Source organism: Tachyglossus aculeatus, chromosome 2, assembly GCF_015852505.1.
Source record: "Tachyglossus aculeatus isolate mTacAcu1 chromosome 2, mTacAcu1.pri, whole genome shotgun sequence".
Taxonomy (NCBI): Eukaryota; Metazoa; Chordata; class Mammalia; order Monotremata; family Tachyglossidae; genus Tachyglossus; species Tachyglossus aculeatus.
In genome coordinates, this window is record NC_052067.1 from 18,592,283 (window position 1) to 18,612,642 (window position 20,360).

The 20,360-nt window shown below is 42.5% G+C and overlaps 1 protein-coding gene across 3 annotated transcripts in view; it reads left to right on the top strand.

The window, feature by feature from the left end:
• The first annotated feature begins 2,661 nt into the window (after positions 1-2,661).
• Positions 2,662-20,360, top strand: part of TAX1BP1 (Tax1 binding protein 1) — a 76,800-nt gene continuing 59,101 nt past the window's right edge. Inside the window, exons 1-3 of one of the 3 annotated variants that reach the window (XM_038760355.1) lie at positions 2,662-2,677; positions 4,875-5,055; positions 17,207-17,309. In XM_038760355.1, the coding sequence (XP_038616283.1) occupies positions 4,882-5,055; positions 17,207-17,309 (277 nt within the window). In that variant the 5' untranslated portion in view covers positions 2,662-2,677; positions 4,875-4,881. Of the gene's footprint in view, positions 2,678-4,738; positions 4,756-4,874; positions 5,056-17,206; positions 17,310-20,360 lie in introns of those variants that run through there. The other 2 variants (XM_038760347.1, XM_038760364.1) reach the window with 2 other exon arrangements.

The following is a 20,360-nucleotide window of genomic DNA, read 5'->3' on the forward strand; positions in this document are numbered from 1 at the left end:
TTAACAACCCTAAACTAGTCTTTATTAAATTATTCTCTGTAGGGAAAAATAGAACATTTCAGCAGTACATTTAATTTTATTGTAGTAACTCCGTTGACTTTTTAATGGGATAGCTGTAATGTTGCAAACTGAAGATTGTGGGAAAATATATGATTAACTTACCAGTTATTGGAAGTCAAAGGCAGTAGAAAACTATGCGATAATTGCCAGTTATGGAATTTTTGTGATGCAAGTAGGTTGGAAACTTGTTGTTTATCACAACGTAGAATAGGTTAGAACTATGAAAAGTGGTTACGTTGATAGGTAGGAAGTGGGCTAAGTCATTATTCAAGTACTTTGAAATCCTTAGTCATAATTTCTCTTTTACTTTCAAGAAAATATCTCAGTAGTGTTGTTAATGTTAAATTGTATTTTTCTGTGGTCATCAAATTGCAGCAGCTCTTTTTTAACAAAGAAAAACATGCCAGCGCACAATGTTTGGCAGGGTTACATTTCTCAAGGCTCTTAGAGTAAATTGCAAATTACGGATTTCAGATTCATTGCTACCCTTGCGACACAAAGTTCATCTGCATGCAAAACAGAACAAGAATCTGACCCAGATCTCACAAAATTCTCTGGAAACGAATTGGTAGGATTGGTCGGACCAGTCTGAAACTGAGTAATCGCATGAATTGCGAATTCTTACCTTTATCCGTCATGTAGTTTAGTGAGTTTTAGCATCTAGTTAGCTAGGATATTTGAAAACTGTACACATGCCTTGGTTGCTGCTGCCGTGCCCCCTTTGACTTTTCAGTTGTGGAAGCCTAATGATCAAGGTTCTGCATTTGCCCCCTTTTCTCCCAACCGTTTCATCTGTAGGCCTGCTTGGTCTCTGAATACCAAGGCAATCAAGTTCACAGTACATCTGAAAGGAGTACAGTGCTCTGCACATAGTAAGCGCTCAATAAATACGATTGATGATGAGTAGCTGAAAATAAGGTGAAGCTACTCCTTTAATAGGGTTGCGTGGGGTGGGGGTTGATCACCTTGGGAACAAGGTATAAAACTCCACCCCAGAAGGTGTTGCTGCCCATCCTCCTGAAGTATTCATCTTGTGTTATACTTTGGTTAAATTAGTTGTCCTACTCTGTAAAAGAAGCTCTGGTTTACTCAGAACCGAGCTGGCCTTTAACAGAGGAATCTCTGCCACTCAATCGCCTCTCCTTAGTAGTGCTAGAAGAAGCTCTATTAGTAAATAAACTCACTTCTAACATATCCGCTTAGATACAACACAGAGTCTGTGAAGTTTTTCTTCCACGCGGTTAATTAGTCAGTATATATACTGAGTGCTTACTTTGTACTTCTCCATAAAATGTTATGGCACAGCAGACATGACCTCAGCAGCACATCAGAAGCAGACTAGACTATAAACTCCTTGTGGGCAGGGAATGTGTCTACCAACGCTGTTGTATTATACTCTCCCACATACTTGGTACAGCGTTGGTAGACACATTCCCTGCCCACAAGGAGTTTATAGTCTAGTCTGCTTCTGACGTGCTGCTGAGGTCATGTCTGCTGTGCCATAACATCTTATGGAGAGGTAGCACGGCCTACGGGCAAGAGCATGGACTTGGGAGACAGAGGATGTGGGTTCTAATCCTGCCTCCGCCACTTGTCTGCAGTGTGACCTTGGGCAAGCCACTTCACTTCTCTGTGCCTCATCTGTAAAATGGGGATTATGACTGTGAGCCCCACGTGGGACAACCTGATTACCTTGGATCTACCTCAGTGCTTGGCACGTAGTAAGCGCGTAACAAACACCATTATTATCTTATAGTATTGAAGATCAGACCCTTCCCTTATGCAGAGACAGGGCACTTGTTCGGACTATTGGCAAAGTCACTTTAACAGTCCTGAAAAATGATAGGGCTCCTGGACCTGATGGCAGACCCACAGAGAGCCCATTAATGTCAGCTCCTTGTGAGAAGGGAACATGTCTTCATTATTCTGTACTTCCAAAGCACGTAATATGGTATTCTACACCAAATGGGCACTGCTGCTGCTGCTGCTACTACTGGAAGCGTGGAAGTGACAACATGTGGAGCACAGAAAGTACCACAGGATCTCTGAGATTCCACAGATGCGGCAATTATCGAGGGACCTCATTACACTCAATCAATTGCTCCTAGTTCTACTTCTGAAGAATACTGTTGAATGAATACTTCTAAAATAGCAATGTAGTTAACTTATGTCCTCCTGAACATTTTGTAGCGTGATAATATAGGTTGGAGAGCTTAGCTTTTCTGAAACCAAGGGACTTTTGAATGTCCTGTTAAGACTAGTGACTATGGTCCCTGTCTTCAAGGAGTTTACAATCTAAAATAATAATAATAATAATGATGATGGCATTTGTTAAGCGCTTACTATGTGCAAAGCACTGTTCGAAGCGCTGGGGGGATACAAGGTGATCAGGTTGTCCCACTTGGGGCTCACAGTCTTAATCCCCATTTTACAGATGAGGTAACTGAGGCCCAGAGAAGTTAAGTGACTTGCCCAAAGTCACACAGCTGACAGTTGGCAGAGCCGGGATTTGAACCCATGACCTCTGACTCCAAAGCCCGTGCTCTTTCCAGTGAGCCACGCTGCTTCCCCCATTCTGTGGTGCTGGAGTAAAATACATAAATAACATCCACTTTAGGTATGTATTCCTCTTAAATGCCAAATTTTTTTTCTTGAATTATGGAAAATTGGCAGCCTCAAGAAGTAATCCACTCTTTCCCAATGATTCAATGACTCATAAGACATGGTTTTACAAGACAGTGTTTTTTAAGAATGTAACTACAAGGTTATGAGGCTTTACAGAGTTGGCCTATAATAACCTTTCTTTTTGTGAAGCTACTTCTTAGTCCGCTTTTGCAGGAGTAGCTTTCACTCTTGTCTGGGGTTTGAAGTGCTGTCTAGGTTATCCAGCTTTACTTACATGGGTCTGTAACTCCCAGGAGCACGATACTTCAGCATTCCCTCGTTGTCTCTTTCTGAAATGCAGACCTCAGTGTTTTTACCATTAACAGTAATAACTGTATTTAAGTGCTTACCAGGTGCCCAGCACTGTTCTAAGTGCCAGGATGGGATCAACCAAATCGGATTGGACACAGTCCCTGTCCCACATGGGGCTCACAGACTTAATCCCCATTTTACATATGAGGTAACGGAGGAATAGAAAAATGAAGTAACTTTTCCAAGGTTGCACAGCAGACAGGTGGTGGAGCCGGGATTAGAACTCAGGTCCTTCTGACTCCTAGTCTCATGCTCTATCCATTAAGCCATACTACTTCTAACTTCTTGGATGGCATTTCTCTTTTAGCCCTCCGTCTCCCCTATCATCGTATTTCTCTTTTAGATCCTGTCTTGCATTATGCTAATCATGGTCATGGTGCATGGATTGCCCTTCTTTATCTTTTTTAAAAATTATTTTTATGGTATTTAAATGCTTACTATGTGCCAGACACTGTAGTAAGTGCTGGGGTAGATGCAAGGTAATTGGGTTGGACATAGTCCCTGTCCCACATAGGGCTTAGGGCTTACAGTCTTAAATCTCATTTTACAGATAAGTTAACTGAGGCACAGAGAAGTGAAGTGACTTGCCCAAAGTCACACAACAGCCCCACTTTTCCTCATCTCCCACTCCTTTCCTTATCACCCTGACTCATTCCCTTTGCTCTTTCCCCCCTCCCTGCCCCACAGCACTTACGTATTTAGCTATAGTTTTAATTATTTATATCGATGCCTGTTTACTTGTACTGATGTCCGTTTCCCCCCTCTAGACTGTGAGCTAGTTGTGGGCAGGAATTGTCGCTACTGCAGCATCATACTTTCCAAACAGTACAGTGCTCTGCTTACAGTAAGCACTCAGTAAATACGATTGAAAGAATGAATAAACAAGTGACGGAGCTGGGATTAGAACTCAGGTCCTCTGATTCCCAGGGCCCTGTCGTTTCCACTAGATTATGTGGCTTCTCTTCCTTAATGTGTCTCTCGACCTATTGGTTCATATGCTTTTGATTGATTTTTTTTTGTAGGTAAAGCAAATTGACATTCTTTGTCATTTCTGCCCTGTTCCTTTGCATCACTCTCCAGTCCTATCAAACTGTCCCACCTGACTTTGATTAACTAACAGGCCCATCCCTTTCTAGCCACTTCCTTCAAGGCCAACTCTTTTAGCTAGCTCTCCATTCTTCACAGCCATAAATTTTGTCCTCACATCTTTACTGTCCCTTTATTCCCCACTGTTGGCAGCCTCTACCTCATGTCTTACATCATTTGGCCCCACCAATCTTGACTGTATAGCCCCAATTTTACAACCCTTTGCTTAGTCTTCCCTTAGTCTCCCACTGTTTCTGAGGGAGTAAGTGCAATGACTTTATTTAGACAAATTAGCATTTTACCTAGCAGTCTTTGTATATAGAACCTTCATTTAGTATTGTGAACCTGTTAGGTACTCCCGTATCTTGTCATATCAAAAAGGGAGGTATTATTTCATTGGTGTAAACACTTTTGAGCTTTACACTTTTGCTGGTTCAGAGGCAGAGGGACAGGAGACCTTTCTATCTGGAGGCTAGCTCTTCCAGGCTGAAAAATGAAAAGTATGTGATAAATAGATGCAACTCTGTGTTTCCCGAAAAGAAAGGAAAATAATGATTTGGCATTCTGCATACTTTCTGTTATAGGTGACTAGCATCTGAATACTAGTGAGGCACGCACTGTTAGTGCTTGTGGGTACGTTTTTTTTTCAATTGAAACTATCTGTCCATTTTCCAAAGAATAACTTATATGTTTTTAAATCTCTTCAGCACTTCGTTTTCTCAAAGTAATACTTCTCCTGTAATTGTTTACAGATAAGTTATGACGTCCTTTCAAGAAGTCACCTTGCCCAGTGCCCTGCAGACTTCCAACTTTGCACATGTGATCTTCCAAAATGTGGCCAAGAGTTATCTTCCTAATACACACCTCGAATGTCATTACACTTTAACCCAGTATATCCACCCACATCAAAAAGATTGGGTTGGTATATTTAAGGTAAGAAAGCTTCTGCAAGTCCTTTTTGTATTCATAAATTGCGTGCGTGCACCTGTGCATGTGAGAGAATGAGTGTCCTTTGGTGCTGACTTTAGAAACCTTAAGAAGCTCTCATATAAAAAGGCAAAAAAGGGAATTTAATATGTTTTGATATTTCATGGTGCCCTTGCTAAGTTCTTGAGGATTGGGGTTGTTTCTACCAAATCTATTGTGTTGTATTTGCCCAAACACTTTGTACAGTGCTCTGCCGGAGTAAATGCTCAATAGGTACCATTGTTTGGGAGTCTTAGGTTTCCTTAAGGGAAGTGAATAGTCCCTGGCTATTTCCCTGTCTTCTGAGAGGTGAAAGAACGGGAGGTTGTCCCCACTACCTTCTTTACTTCCTCTGGTCTTCAAAGAAATGGTGTGCATCAGAGCTGGAGGAGGAACACGGTTGGGAGAAGGGTTGTTTTGGGCTGTCTTTCTGTTTCCCTTCTTTGGCTGCATTCATGGTGGCTTCCCTGCTTATCAACCCTTCCTTCCCCATCTTTGGCACCGCCTGTAGTCGTTTCTCTGTATCTGTTAGCCAAGCCAGTGTTTTCCTTTCCATATTTGTATTACCTTGTAAATTTTGTCTAGAAACATCTTTATCTCATCTACTGTAGTTATATAGAATGGATTTTGGTTGGAAATTAGAACCTTCTGGTCGGGGAATTCATTCATTCAGATGTGCAGGAGATCCAGACTAGTCAGTATCCTGAGTCGGAGAGAGGATGCCAGGGAACCGGGAAAAAAGGTGGAGGACTGGGAAGAGAGCCAGTTTTCCTGCCTCTTCTGCTCCAAGTATGCCTGGGTCCCCAGTTTTCTAGTAAGTTGGAGAACAATGATTGGGGCCCATCCCATCTCTCTCAGAAAGAGCTGGTTTGCAGATGACCCCCAGATTTTACATATGGTGAAAAGTTTAAATGATGGAGAATTTGAATTACTTGAGCATCTTGTGTACTTACACAGTCCATATGCCTGCTTTTTATGACCATTGGAATAGATAAGTCTTTTTAGCCTCTGGTAATTGAATTTTGTAAAGTAATTAATTGAGCTACCTGTAATGGTTGGAGTGTATCGTCACAGATCTTATTACAAATGTGGTCCAACAGTAGCTCAGGTAATACTGCCCATGCTTCAAAAGAACCTCTTCCAGCAGGTAGAGAATTGCTGAGAGTGAGGTGTAAGACCCTCAGGGCTTTTTTTCCATCTTTCTGGGAAGGGCTCAATTGCTGGTGACTGCCTTTCCCCTTCTTGAAAAGAATCAATCATCCAACCAGTCAGTAGTGTTTAGCACTGTACTAAAATGCTTGGGAGACTATCCTTGGCCTTGAGGACTTGTGCTCCTTGGAAATGCTTAAAATCCAGTAGCAGTTTTGTCACAAATGCTAATAAGAACCGGAGGGTGAAAAAGGAAGGAGCTTAAGCCATTCTTTTAGGATTCCTTCCTTTTTTTATGCCTCCTCTGGGATAGAAAGAGCAGAATTTAGCTGGAAAGGCCCTGTTAAGAAAAGAGATGACTGCCGTTCCAATTTTGGACTAGCCTAGCCAGGGAAGAACCATTAAAGCATTTTCCCCACTCCCCTTTAAAAAAACCCCTCAAAAACCTAACTGACTGTAAACTGAGCTCCTTTAGGGGCTGTCCATGGGCTGATGCTTGTGGGGAGGAGAAGTCAAACAGGAGACTGATGCCCTGTATTGTGTTGCACCTTGTAATAAACGTCTGCCACTTCAGCCTGTGTACCTATTGGCAATACTTTAAAATATTGGGGTGTTCCAGTTGGAACAGGCTCTGTAGAAGGTTTTGAAACTGATTCTGGGATTAATCGTCCCTCTATGGAGGGGAGGCCCTATATATAACAAGGAGCACTTAAAGAGCTCATGTCATAAGACTGTTCTCCTTCTAGAAAGTGGGTAGAGGATAGGGGAGGATAGCATTTGCATTCCTGAAACCTGCCAGTTCAATCAATCAATCGTATTTATTGAGCGCTTACTCTGTGCAGAGCACTGTACTAAGCGCTTGGGAAGTACAAATTGGTTATTAGTATCACATATCACTCTGATACTATCACCAGTGATTGGGCTAGCTGGGTGGAGGCGATTGGTGGAAAGTGGATATGAGTTCATATGATTACTTTTACATGTAGATCTAGTAGAGCTGGAATGACTGGCTAGGTAAGGGAGAGTTGAATGAGACTAGGGAAGAGGAAGTTAGAGAGGGTATAAGTGTTCAGTTGCTCCTTAATGCACCTTTGAAAGTGCCTCTCTGCTACTTTCCTTATGGCTCTGAACTAAGTAGTTGCTCAATCATTCATAGTACTGAGCACTTCCAAGTGCCTAGTACATTGTTCTTCACACAGACAATCAGTGAATATTGAGGTTAAAGAGATGCTATTCAAATATAATTCCAGTACTCTAATGTCATGGCAGTGAACAAAAAAAGGGATCTGTGACAGGGCTTAGGATTTAGGATTGAGTTCAGGCTTCCAAGTGTGTGTCTTGCCAACTGTACATTTTATAAACTATTCTTTATGACTTTAGGAAATTAAAGAAATATATAGTCATAATTACTGCTTAACATCAGCTGTAAATCAATCAATCAATCGATCGTATTTATTGAGCGCTTACTGTGTGCAGAGCACTGTACTAAGTGCTTGGGAAGTACAAGTTGGCAACATATAGAGACAGTCCCTACCCAACAGTGGACTCACAGTCTAGAAGGGGGAGACACAGAACAAAACCAAACATATTAACAAAATAAAATAAATAGAATAGATATGTACAAGTAAAATAAATAAATAGAGTAATAAATATGTACAAACATATATACATATATACAGGTGCTGTGGGGTAGGGAAGGAGGTAAGACGGGGAGATGGAGGGGGGACGAGGGGGAGAGGAAGGAGGGGGCTCAGTCTGGGAAGGCCTCCTGGAGGAGGTGAGCTCTCAGTAGGGCCTTGAAGGGAGGAAGAGAGCTAGCTTGGCGGATGGGCAGAGGGAGGGCATTCCGGGCCAGGGGGATGATATGGGCCGGGGGTCGACGGCGGGACGGGCGAGAACGGGGCATGGTGAGGAGATTAGCGGCAGAGGAGTGGAGGGTGCGGGCTGGGCAGTAGAAGGAGAGAAGGGAGGTGAGGTAGGAGGGGGCGAGGGGATGGACAGCCTTGAAGCCCAGGGTGAGGAGTTTCTGCCTGATGCGCAGATTGGTAGCCACTGGAGATTTTTGAGGAGGGGAGTAACATGCCCAGAGCGTTTCTGGACAAAGACAATCCGGGCAGCAGCATGAAGTATGGATTGAAGTGGAGAGAGACACGAGGATGGGAGATCAGAGAGAAGGCTGATGCAGTAATCCAGACGGGATAGGATGAGAGCTTGAACGAGCAGGGTAGCAGTTTGGATGGAGAGGAAAGGGCGGATTTTGGCAATGTTGCGGAGCTGAGACCGGCAGGTTTTGGTGACGGCTTGGATGTGAGGGGTGAATGAGAGAGCGGAGTCGAGGATGACACCAAGGTTGCGGGCTTGTGAGACGGGAAGGATGGTAGTGCCGTCAACAGTGATGGGAAAGTCAGGGAGAGGGCAGGGTTTGGGAGGGAAGACAAGGAGTTCAGTCTTGGACATGTTGAGTTGTAGGTGGCGGGCAGACATCCAGATGGAGATGTCCTGAAGGCAGGAGGAGATGCGAGCCTGGAGGGGAGGGGGAGAGAGCAGGGGCAGAGCCGTAGATCTGGGTGTCATCAGCGTAGAGAAGATAGTTGAAGCTGTGGGAGCGAATGAGGTCACCAAGGGAGTGAGTGTAGGTCGAGAACAGAAGGGGACCAAGAACTGAATCTTGGGGAATCCCCACAGTAAGGGGATGGGAGGGGGAGGAGGACCAGCCTGCAAAAGAGACTGAGAATGAACGATCGGAGAGATAAGAGGAGAACCAGGAGAGGACGGAGTCTGTGAAGCCAAGGTCGGATAGCGTGTTGAGCTGCAGGGGGTGGTCCACAGTGTCGAAGGCAGCTGAGAGGTCGAGGAGGATTAGGACAGAGTAGGAGCCGTTGGATTTGGCAAGCAGGAGGTCATTGGTGACCTTTGAGAGGGCAGTTTCCGTGGAATGTAGGGGACGGAAGCCAGACTGGAGGGGGTCGAGGAGAGAGTTGTTGTTGAGGAATTCGAGGCAGTTTTTGTGTATCCTTAACTGCAAGTTGAGAAATGTTTTGTAATATTTTCCATTATGTTTTTCTCAGAAAAAAGTAAAATATGCCGTGTATTTTACTATTTTGGTTGGGTATTATGCAAACTTACGAAATCAAATCATAATTTTAAAAGGAGAACCTAATAAAATGTGAAGGACTAAAAAACCTGAACTGTGAAGCCATGTGCAAAAATAAGATTCTTAAAATTGTAGAAGCAGCGTGGCTCAGTGGAAAGAGTGTGGGCATGGGAGTTAGAGGTCATGGGTTCTAATCCTGTCAGTGCCAGTTGTCAGCTATGTGACTTTGGGTAAGTCACTTAACTTCTCTGTGCCTCAGTTCCTTCATCTGTAAAATGGGGATTAAGACTCTGAGTCCCGCGTGGTACAACCTGATTACCTTGTATCCCCCCAGTGCTTAGAACAGTGCATGGCACATAGTTAAGTGCCTAACAAATACCATCATTATTATTATTAATAATAATAATAATAAAATAACTGGTCTCCACAAAGATTAGGGAGAAAATATTGAGGATAACTGAATCTATAGAGGTAACTGGAGATGGAGCCATAGTTTAGAACCATGGTGAATTCTCACATTAAAGAAAATTATGTGTGTAATGACTGTAATAAGAGTGAAATCTTACCTTGCTGTCTGAGTGATGGACTTTTCTAACTTCTTGAAATATTGTAAAAAGAAGGTTTGTTTAAATGCACTCAAGGGGTATTGCCTTTTCAGAAATAACTGTAATTTTCCCTATAAAGTACTTTATCATGCAAAGTCTGTCATTTTCATATAGGTTCTATCAATCAATCAATGGTATATGAGTGCTTACTGTGCAGAGCACTGTACTAAATTCTTGGGAGAGAACAATTCTGCAGGATTAGCAGAAATGTTCCCTGCCCATAATGAGTTTACGTTTAAGGGAATAATTTGAATGTCAATGAGGTGTTAAATGTAGATAATTTGGGGTATGGTAAGTATTCTGTCAGTTTATACAGCACTTTGAAAATGATTGACTTTTTTGAAAAGTGTATTGTCTTGTCATTCATTCATTCAGTCATATTTATTGAGCACTTACTGTGTGCAGAGAACTGTACTAAGTGTTTGGGAAGTACAAGTTGGCAACATATAGAGACAGTTCCTACCCAACAATGGGCTCACAGTCTAGAAGATGGTATTTGTTAAGCACTTACTATGTGCAAAGGACTGTTCTAAGCACTGGGGAGGTTACAAGGTGATCAGGCTGTCCCACGGGGGTCTTACAGTCTTAATCCCCATTTTACAGATGAGGTAACTGAGGCACAGAGAAGTTAAGTGATTTGCCCAAAGTCACACAGCTGACAGTTGGCGGAGCCGGGATTTGAACCCATGTCCTCTGACTCCAAAGCCCGTGCTCTTTCCACTGAGCCACGCTGCGTCTCATATTCATGAAAATATGAATATGTCACTCTGAAAATGAGAACATAGGCTTTTGCCATAGAGGTGAAAAGAATTGTTTTCCTTGAATTTGATGATTCTTTAGATAAGAGTTCTTGTAACCCATACTAAAGAAAAGTTTGGGAAGCAGTAAAAATTCTGACCCAAGGACTCAGGCTCATGGGAAAAATGTAACTTGAAATGTCTTATTATTCAAATTGATAGATCTTGAGAAATAATCTAAACCTTATGTCGTCGTCTTCAGACAGCAGGACCAACTTGAACTTCATTTTTTAAAGTACTTTAGGGTTTCTCTTAGTGATTTAAAAAAAACATTTTCAGTACTTTTATCATTCTCAAAAGCACCATCATTATCACAATACGGTGTTGTGTGTACAAACATAACCATATATGCTTGGGGTTCTAAAGAGAAAAATGAACAAATTAAAAAGTAGAAATCATATGATTTCTTCCTAATATTAGAGAGGATTTGGAAATGTCAGAAAATTAAAAATTGCTTCAGTTATTGTGAAACAAAAATTGCCATAAAGTGGTGGTTGCTTAATGAGATGATGTCATGCCAACTCTAGAATTTTAATAGTTTTATATCCCTCTGTAGTTAAACAAGTAAAACACTGAAGAGTAGAGTTGCATTGTTGTAAACTGTAGTGCTGTATTAACTGCAGTATTAATGTCTAAGGATTCCATTTTATTGTCATTTGTTTCAGCTGAAGTTCTTTTTTAAAGGGGAATGTTTGCTTTATTAAAATGGTTTTTATCAAAACTTCTATTTTCTAGAAATTGACCTTTGCGATTCCTGAAATATAGTACTCTTTTTTGTGGGATCTAAATTCGTAATAAAGTCTTAAATTTCAGAATTTCAGGTGACTATTCTCAGAGTAATGCATACTTCTTATTAGAGATGCTAAAATATTTGGATGTTTTCATCCTAAATGAATCTCAAAGGGGAAGGATATTTTCAGTAACATTTTAGCCAAAGTAATTTTGTTTTTAAATTCATTCATTCATTCAGTCGTATTTGAGCGCTTACTGTGTGCAGAGCACTGTACTAAGCGCTTGGGAAGTACAAGTTGGTAACATATAGAGATGGTCCCTAGAAGGGGAAGACAGACAACAAAACAACACATATTAACAAAATAAATAGAATAGTAAATATGTACAAGTAAAATAGAGTAATAAATCTGGACAGACATATATACAGGTGCTGCGGAGAGGGGAAGGAGGTAGGGCGGGGGGATGGGGAGAGGAAGGAGGAGGCTCAGACTGAGAAGGCCTCCTGGAGGAGGTGAGCTCTCAATAGGGCTTTGAAGGGAAAACACTCCATTAATTCTTTGGTTTATAACAATAGTGAAATTGTGACAGAAAGCAACATCAAGTGCTTCATCTATTAAATAGAACAATTTACCAAGGGACAGCCTGGCCTTTTCAGTCACACATGAAAAGTAAACTTCACTGTCAGTGGTCTATTCTTCAAGCAAGTATATATACAACCACAGTGCTCTGTACTCTATAAGCACTAAATAAATACGTGGCTCAGTGGAAAGAGCCCGGGCTTTGGAGTCAGAGGTCATGGGTTCAAATCCCGGCTCCGCCAATTGTCAGCTGTGTGACTTTGGGCAAGTCACTTAACTTTTCTGTGCCTCAGTTCCTTCATCTGTAAGATGGGATTTAAGACTGTGAGCCCCACATGGGACAACCTGATCCCCTTGTAACCTCCCCAGCGCTTAGAACAGTGCTTTGCACATAGTAAGCGCTTAACAAATACCATCATTATTATTATTCTCTGTGCCTCAATTACCTCCATCTGTAAAATGGGGATTAAGACTGTGAGCCCCACCATGGGACAACCTAATCACCTTGTAACCTCATACTAAGCGCATACTAAGCACTTAATAAGTGCCATTATTATTATTATTATATACCATTGATTGATATCAGAAACTCAAGTTGTTGTCATCATTCTCATAAAACATCCTCAGTAGTACTCACTTCTCAGTAATAATTGAAAACACTAAAAGTTTGTTGTTCTTTGATCATCTCCAGTCAGTGTGTCCAAAATAGTTGATTTGCAAGAGTTTTGGTGAGGGCATATTAACTTTCTTCTTGTGCAATTTATATATCCGTTCCCACAACATCAAATGCCTATTGGGGCTTACTTACTCTTACAGTCACTGGGAAAAGGAGATGTTGAATTGCTGACTTGAAGTAGATTGTCAGAGGGTAGCGTCCTTTGGCAAAATTTTGGGTAGATCTTCACTAATACAAACTTATAATTTTACTTACATACTCACACACACACATATATACATTTATATGTATATATATATGTAGCCTATATTCACCCCTAGGAATACATAGTCATCCGTAACACCTAATGTATACTGGTGTTTAGATCTCTGAAGTCTACTAAGTGCTTCTTGTATCTCTGCTTCCTTTTTTGCTTCCGCTATTTGTAAATAATTTGTGTCTGTCTGTTTCCCCCACATTAGATGTAAGTTCCTTGAGATCAGGATCCGTGTCTTCTTTTTAGAGATAAAAGTCAAAATTGATCCAGATCAGAACTGGGGATAGAGCCACGATGAGGCATTGTGTGTTGGGCTGGGGGAAGTAAGGCACTTCAAACTGTGGCAGAGATGCGTGGTGAGGCTCCAGATCACCCTTTAGTCCAGTGCAGACGAAGAAAACGTCACATGTCCCTGGGTTAATTGAGGCTTGGTCCCGCTGCCTGGAAGTGTGGAGAATCAGGCGCGTGGAAGGTTTTTGCCCCCATCCCAACTCAGAGTGGGCCCACCTGCAGCTGTTGCTTTTCCTCCCTCCTTTGCATTCCTTCTGTCCCTTATTAACAGGATAAGATAATTTCCCCTTTCTCCTTCTCCAGTTTCTTTTGGCACTAAAGCCAACAGAAGGTTTCCTTTGAATTTGAATTCCCTGACTTTCCCGTCACTGTAGACGGCACTACCATCCTTTCCATCTCACAAGCCCGCAACTCTGGTGTCATCCTCGACTCTGCTCTCTCGTTCACCCCTCACATCCAATCCGTCACCAACACCTGCGGTCTCACCTCCGCAACATCGCCAAGATCTGTCCTTTCCTCTCCATCCAGACCGCTACCCTGCTGGTTCAGTCTCTCATCCTATCCCGACTGGATTACTGCATCAGCCTCCTCTCTGATCTCCCATCCTCTTGTCTCTCCCCACTGCAGTCTATACTTCACGCTGCTGCCTGGATCATCTTCGTGCAGAAACGCTCTGGGCATGTTACTCCCCTCCTCAAAAATCTCCAGTGGCTGCCTTTCAACCTACGAATCAAGCAAAAACTCCTCACCCTCAGCTTCAAGGCCCTCCATCACCTCGCCCCCTCCTACCTCACCTCCCTCTCTCCTTCTCCAGCCCAGCCCGCACCCTCCACTCCTCTGCCACTAACCTCCTCACCGTACCTCGTTCTCGCCTGTCCCGCCATCGACCCCCGGCCCACGTCATCCCCGGGGCCTGGAATGCCCTCCCTCTGCACATCCGCCAAGCTAGCGCTCTTCCTCCCTTCAAAGCCCTACTGAGAGCTCACCTCCTCCAGGAGGCCTTCCCAGACTGAGCCCCCCTTTTTCCTTTTCTCCTCCCCATCCCCCCACCCTACCTCCTTACCCTCCCCACAGCACCTGTAATATATGTTTGTACAGATTTATTACTTTATTTTGTTAATGATGTGCATCTAGCTTTATTTCTATTTGTTCTGATGACTTGACACCCGTCCACATGTTTTGTTTTGTTGTCTGTCTTCCCATTCTAGACTGTGAGCCCATTGTTGAGTAGGGACCGTCTCTATATGTTGCCGACTTGTACTTCCCAAGCGCTTAGTACAGTGCTCTGCACACAGTAAGCGCTCAATAAATACGATTGAATGAATGAATGAATAGTGAAGGCAGACTAGGATAAAGTGCTTGGATTAGTGTGGTAGCAGTTTTTGAACACTGATCACATTTGGAACATTCATTCATTCATTCATTCAATCGTATTGAGCACTTACTGTGTGCAGAGCACTGTACTAAGCACTTGGGAAGTACAAATTGGCAACATATAGAGACAGTCCCTACCCAACAGTGGGCTCACAGTCTAGAAGGGGGAGACAGAACAAAACAAAACATGTTAACAAAATAAAATAAATAGAATAAATATGTACAAGTAAAATAAATGAGTAAATAGAGTAATAAATACGTACAAACATATATACATATATGCAGGTGCTGTGGGGAAGGGAAGGAGGTAAGGCGGGGGAGATGGAGAGGGGGAGGAGGGGGAGAGGAAGGAGGGGGCTCAGTCTGGGAAGGCCTCCTGGAGGAGGTGAGCTCTCAGTAGGGCCTTGAAGGGAGGAAGAGAGCTAGCTTGGAGGATGGGCAGAGGGAGGGCATTCCAGGCCCGGGGGATGACGTGGGCCGGGGGTTGACGGCAGGACAGGCGAGAACGAGGCACAGTGAGGAGATCAGCGGCAGAGGAGCGGAGGGTGCGGGCTGGGCTGGAGAAGGCGAGAAGGGAGGTGAGGTAGGAGGGGGCGAGGTGATGGACAGCCTTGAAGCCGAGGGTGAGGAGTTTCTGCCTGATGCGTAGGTTGATTGGTAGCCACTGGAGATTTTTGAGGAGGGGAGTAACATGCCCAGAGCGTTTCTGGACAAAGACAATCCGGGCAGCAGCATGAAGTATGGATTGAAGTGGGGAGAGACACGAGGATGGGAGATCAGAGAGGAGGCTGATACAGTAATCCAGACTGTAATCCAAACATGGATGGAGGGGGCTGGCGCAGGAGATTCGGGGAGGGGGAGGTGAGGGTGTAGCAGCATCCATGCTGAAAATCATTGATTGATTAAAGTACCATGAAAATGCCAGATGCGAGCCATTTCCCCTATCTGAACTTTATTTTAATGTCTGTCTCCCTCCCTAGACTGCAAGTTTTCCGTGAGCAGTGTCTACCAACTCGGTTGTATTGTAGTCTCTCAACTCTATTGGAATCAATCAGTCGTATTTACTGAGCACTTATTGTGTGTGTGAATCTGGGACCTGGTCTCCACAGCAGGGGACTGAGTCTGCGGCATCACCACCCACCTGCTGTAGCTCTTGCTGACATATGCTCAGGAGACCAACCTTATCGTCGACTCCCATCTCTTACCTTCCTTCCTCTTCCCCATCCCTGCCTTCTCCATCTTTCGCTTCTCCGTAGTACTGTTACACTCGTCACTTAGGGGACCAAAAATCATATGGCCCTCTGCACACCAACCGCTCAAAGGTTTTACTTGGGCTCTTTCGTGTTAATCACTCAGCACGCATCACTCCCCTGATGTCATCCTATTTGCTACACCTCAGTCCCCCTTGCTCACGTCATGCCTCTGACCTGGAAATCGCTTTGCATTCATATCCGCCAGATGATCACTCCCCACCGTCAAAGCCTTAATCAAAACATATCTCCTTGCCCAAGTAGACCTTCACTTCCTTTACTACCGTTTAGCCGTAATTTGTTTATTTTAGCATCTTATTCAGCCCACCCGCCGCCCTCCAGCACTTATGTACGTAGCCGGAATTTATTTGTTCATTTTAACATCTATCTCCCCCTCTAGACTGCAAGTAGTCACAGAGGGCCAGGAACGTGTCTATCAACTCTGTTATATTATGCTCTCCCAAGAATTTAGTACAGGGCTTTGCACACAGTAAACACTCAATAAATATGATTGTGTGAAAGTGAACAGAATTTGGTACTTTGGAGAGCAGTGAAGAATGCCCTTTTAAAAAAGCATCTCCTTTATGAGATATTGTTAGTGTTCACTAGAGGACACAGAATAATAATAATGATGGTATTTGTTAAGCACTTACTATGTGCCAAGCACTGTTCTAAGCGCTGGGATAGGTACAAGGTAATCAGGTTGTCCTGCATGGGGATCGCAGTTTTAATCCCCATTTTACAGATGAGGTAACTGAGGCACAGAGAAGTTGCATGTGTAGTATATCTGTTTTTATTCAAATAAAGTGTAACACATACGATGCGATCACATATCCGTCTAAGATTTGGTGTAATTTGGTTTAATAATAAATACAAAATACTTTTGTCCTGTATTCTTCTCCCCTCTGTAGACTCTCAGCAAAATATTCCTTGTTTATATTCTCAATAAAGCAAAGAAAAAAATGATTTAATAAAAAACTTAAATTTTTATAATATATTTAGTTCAGTTAGGTGTAATTAGATTTTTCTTGAGATACTTTCTCTATCAAGTTGTCATTTATTGTGCAGTGGAAACTGCTGTTCAATTTATTTAGGACCTTTTATAGCATTGTGTAATAGCCTTATAAAAATCCATAATAAATTTTTGACATGCTTGTTAAAATATTCATGAATTCTAAACATTGTTAAATGTATGTTCTAGCTTCGGGAGGCAGTTAAAAAAAGGCCTGTTTCAGCATGTTGTAAGATAACATAGTCTGATCTTGAACTGTTCATTTGTAATAAACAGCTCCTTCATTTTTCTAAATTGCCTTTAGGTTGGTTGGAGTACTGCTCGTGATTATTATACATTTTTATGGTCTCCCATGCCAGAAAATTACGTGGAAGGATCAACAGTCAATTGTCTACTATCCTTTCAAGGTGAGAAAATGTACATTGCCGAAATGGTCTGAATTTGATGTTTTACTGCCATGAGCAATTTAAGACAGTTGCATTCAGATTTCGCTTATGTAAACATGTACTTGAATAGGCTAGCTGTCATATTAACACAGAGGGTGGTGTTTTGTTGGATAATCAGCATCTGTTCTGCTTCCAGAAGGGTTGGGGGAGAGCCAGTGAAGGAGTTTAACAGAGGTCTGGTGGGGAGCCTTGTTTTTCTCCCTCGTATCCATCTTGAGTCAAGGAGATCTACTGGAAATGCCGGCTTCCCATAGCTGGGGTCAGCGACCTTCCTGTGCCTCCGCTCCCCTTCCAAGTTCCTCGGGGCTTTCCTTTTTCCAGTTATCCTTCCTGCCCCTAAGGTGGCTTCTCTACCTCCTCCCCCACCCTTTTAGGCCTTCTTTCTTCCCAGTCATTTGAAAGGCTCCTTAGGTTCGTCTTCAACTGAGCATTTTGAAAGTATAAATATATTTGAAAGAAACACACCATTTGCCCGTTTGGTGTCGTTTTGTAAATTGTGGATTAATGTTGCACGTAGCCAATAGGCCACGTAAATCAGGAACCCTCGGCGTGTACAATTTAGGGCACTACAAATTTGAGTACAGTAATAGTTGAGTTACCTTCATGGTATTGTTTCAGAGGTGAATGCTTTTCAAAATGTGGAAGAATTGAGCTTAATGGATACTTCATCGTTGAAAGACTGCATTCCGTCTCAGTTTATCATTTTTCTTTGTGATCTTCCGGGGCAATCCATGATGGGATTTTTCTTCAGTTTATCTTTTGTGTCAGCCATTCATAAACACAATTTTTTTCTTCGTCAAATCTCTGAATTATCTTTGACAATCTAAAGTTATGGTTTTAGAGCAGTTTTCATGAAAAAGGTCAGCATAAGCATTGTTATTAAATGACAGACCCTGAATAGAGAAATGTGCCTGTTACCACATCTGTAAAATGGGGATTAAAACTGAGCCCCCCGTGGGACAACCTGCTCACTTTGTCACCTCCCCAGTGCTTAGAACAATGCTTTGCACATAGTAAGTTCTTAAATGCCATTATTCTTTTTCTTATTATTGTTGTTATTCCTGATGAACCATGCATGCAGATTTGTATCCCAGCTCTGCCAATTGTCAGCTTTGTGACTTTGGGCAAGTCACTGAACTTCTCTGTGCCTCAGTTACCTCATCTATAATATGGGGATGAAGACTGTGAGCCCCACCTAGGACAATCAGATCACCTTGTATCCTCCCCAGCGCTTAGAACAGTGCTTTGCACATAGTAAGCGCTTAACAAATGCCATTAGAGAAGCAGCAAGGCCCAGTGGAGAGAGCAAGGGCTTGGGAGTCAGAGCCCCCCTGCCTTACCTCCTTCCCCTCCCCACAGCACCTGTATATATGTTTATACATATTTATTACTCTATTTTATTTGTACATATTTATTCTATTTATTTTATTTTGTTAATATGTTTTGTTTTGTTCTCTGTCTCCCCCTTCTAGACTGTGAGCCCACTGTTGGGTAGGGACGGTCTCTAGATGTTCCCAACTTGTACTTCCCAAGCGCTTAGTACAGTGCTCTGCACACAGTAAGCGCTCAATAAATACGATTGAATGAATGAATGAATATAGGTATATTCAAGCTAGAGAACTGCAGGAGTTTCATAGGGGTTTTAGGCTGCTGGGCAACCGTTTTGTGGTGTTTTGAAGCAAGAAGTTATTTGAGCTCATATTTTTAATATAAAATTGACTGTGCATTTTAGAATCAAGGTTTAAGGAAATGCCAGTGTATGTTGACACTGCCTCTCCCTCTCTTTCAACTAACCGAGCTTCCAACTGCAAGCTGTCGGTACTGAAAGGTCTTTCCTCCATTAACAATTTTCCTGGTCCCCCCTCCGTGGACCCTTTGAAGTAAAAGTGCTGTTGCTGCCGCAGACCACAAGAACAGGGAAACAGATGTGACGAGGTTGTGGGAAGGGTTCTCTGCTCCTCTGATTCTTTCTCTTGCTCCCCACTCTTTTCTGGAATTCTTTGAAGTGCAAGTGCCTAATATTAGATCAGTAGAAAAGAGACAAATATTCTCTTTGAGAGTGTATGACAGAAAAGGAAGCAGCGTGGCTCAGTGGAAAGAGCACGGGCTTTGGAGTCAGAGGTCATGGGTTTGAATCCCGGCTCCGCCACATGTCTGCTGTGTGACCTTGGGCAAGTCACTTAACTTCTCTGAGCCTCAGTTGCCTCATCTGTAAAATGGGGATTAAGACTGTGAGACAACCTGATCACCTTGTATCCCCCCCAGCGCTTAGAACAGTGCTTTGCACATAGTAAGCGCTTAACAAATGCCATTTAAAAAAAAAGGAGGTGTCTGAAAGTGGGTAGTTGAAATGAACGGCATGACACGAAGAATAAAAATGTCAATTGAATCAATATAATTTTTTAAAAAATTGGTATTCCTTGTTATGAAAAAGTATTTTTTCATTCCGAAAAGACCAAATTTTAGGGAGGGTTGTTTTAGATCCAAGGTCATCTTGGTTTTGGAAAAAGAACAACAGCATAGCTTCCTTCAAATATATATTAACTAAATTGTTAAAAAAGAACAAAAACTTTATTATCAAAATCCTGCACAATTTTTTTTAAGTGGTTATTAATTGTGCAGGAATCTATCAGAAATTTGGTGCTTAAAGACTTGTATTCTAGTGATGTTACCTTTGGAGAACTACAGTAAGAGTCAGCTTGGAAGTGTAGCTCATTCCTAGAGCACACATTTCTATATTGCTCCTTTAAATCTTCTCCATAAGAACAGCAGCAAATCCTCATTAGCTGAATATCAATTTTTTGAACTTTCAGTAACCCGAATTTTTTTCTGATATGAAACTTCGGAATATTAACATTTGGAGTTTCTAACATGAGAGGAAATTGCAACTCAGGATCAGGGAGGGGTCCCAGCCACCCCATCTCTACAGGAGCTCTCAGCTGTGGGTGAGAAAATCTGAAACCAGGTGTTGCATCACAGATACCTACCTCCCTAGATCCCTGAGTTGCCTTT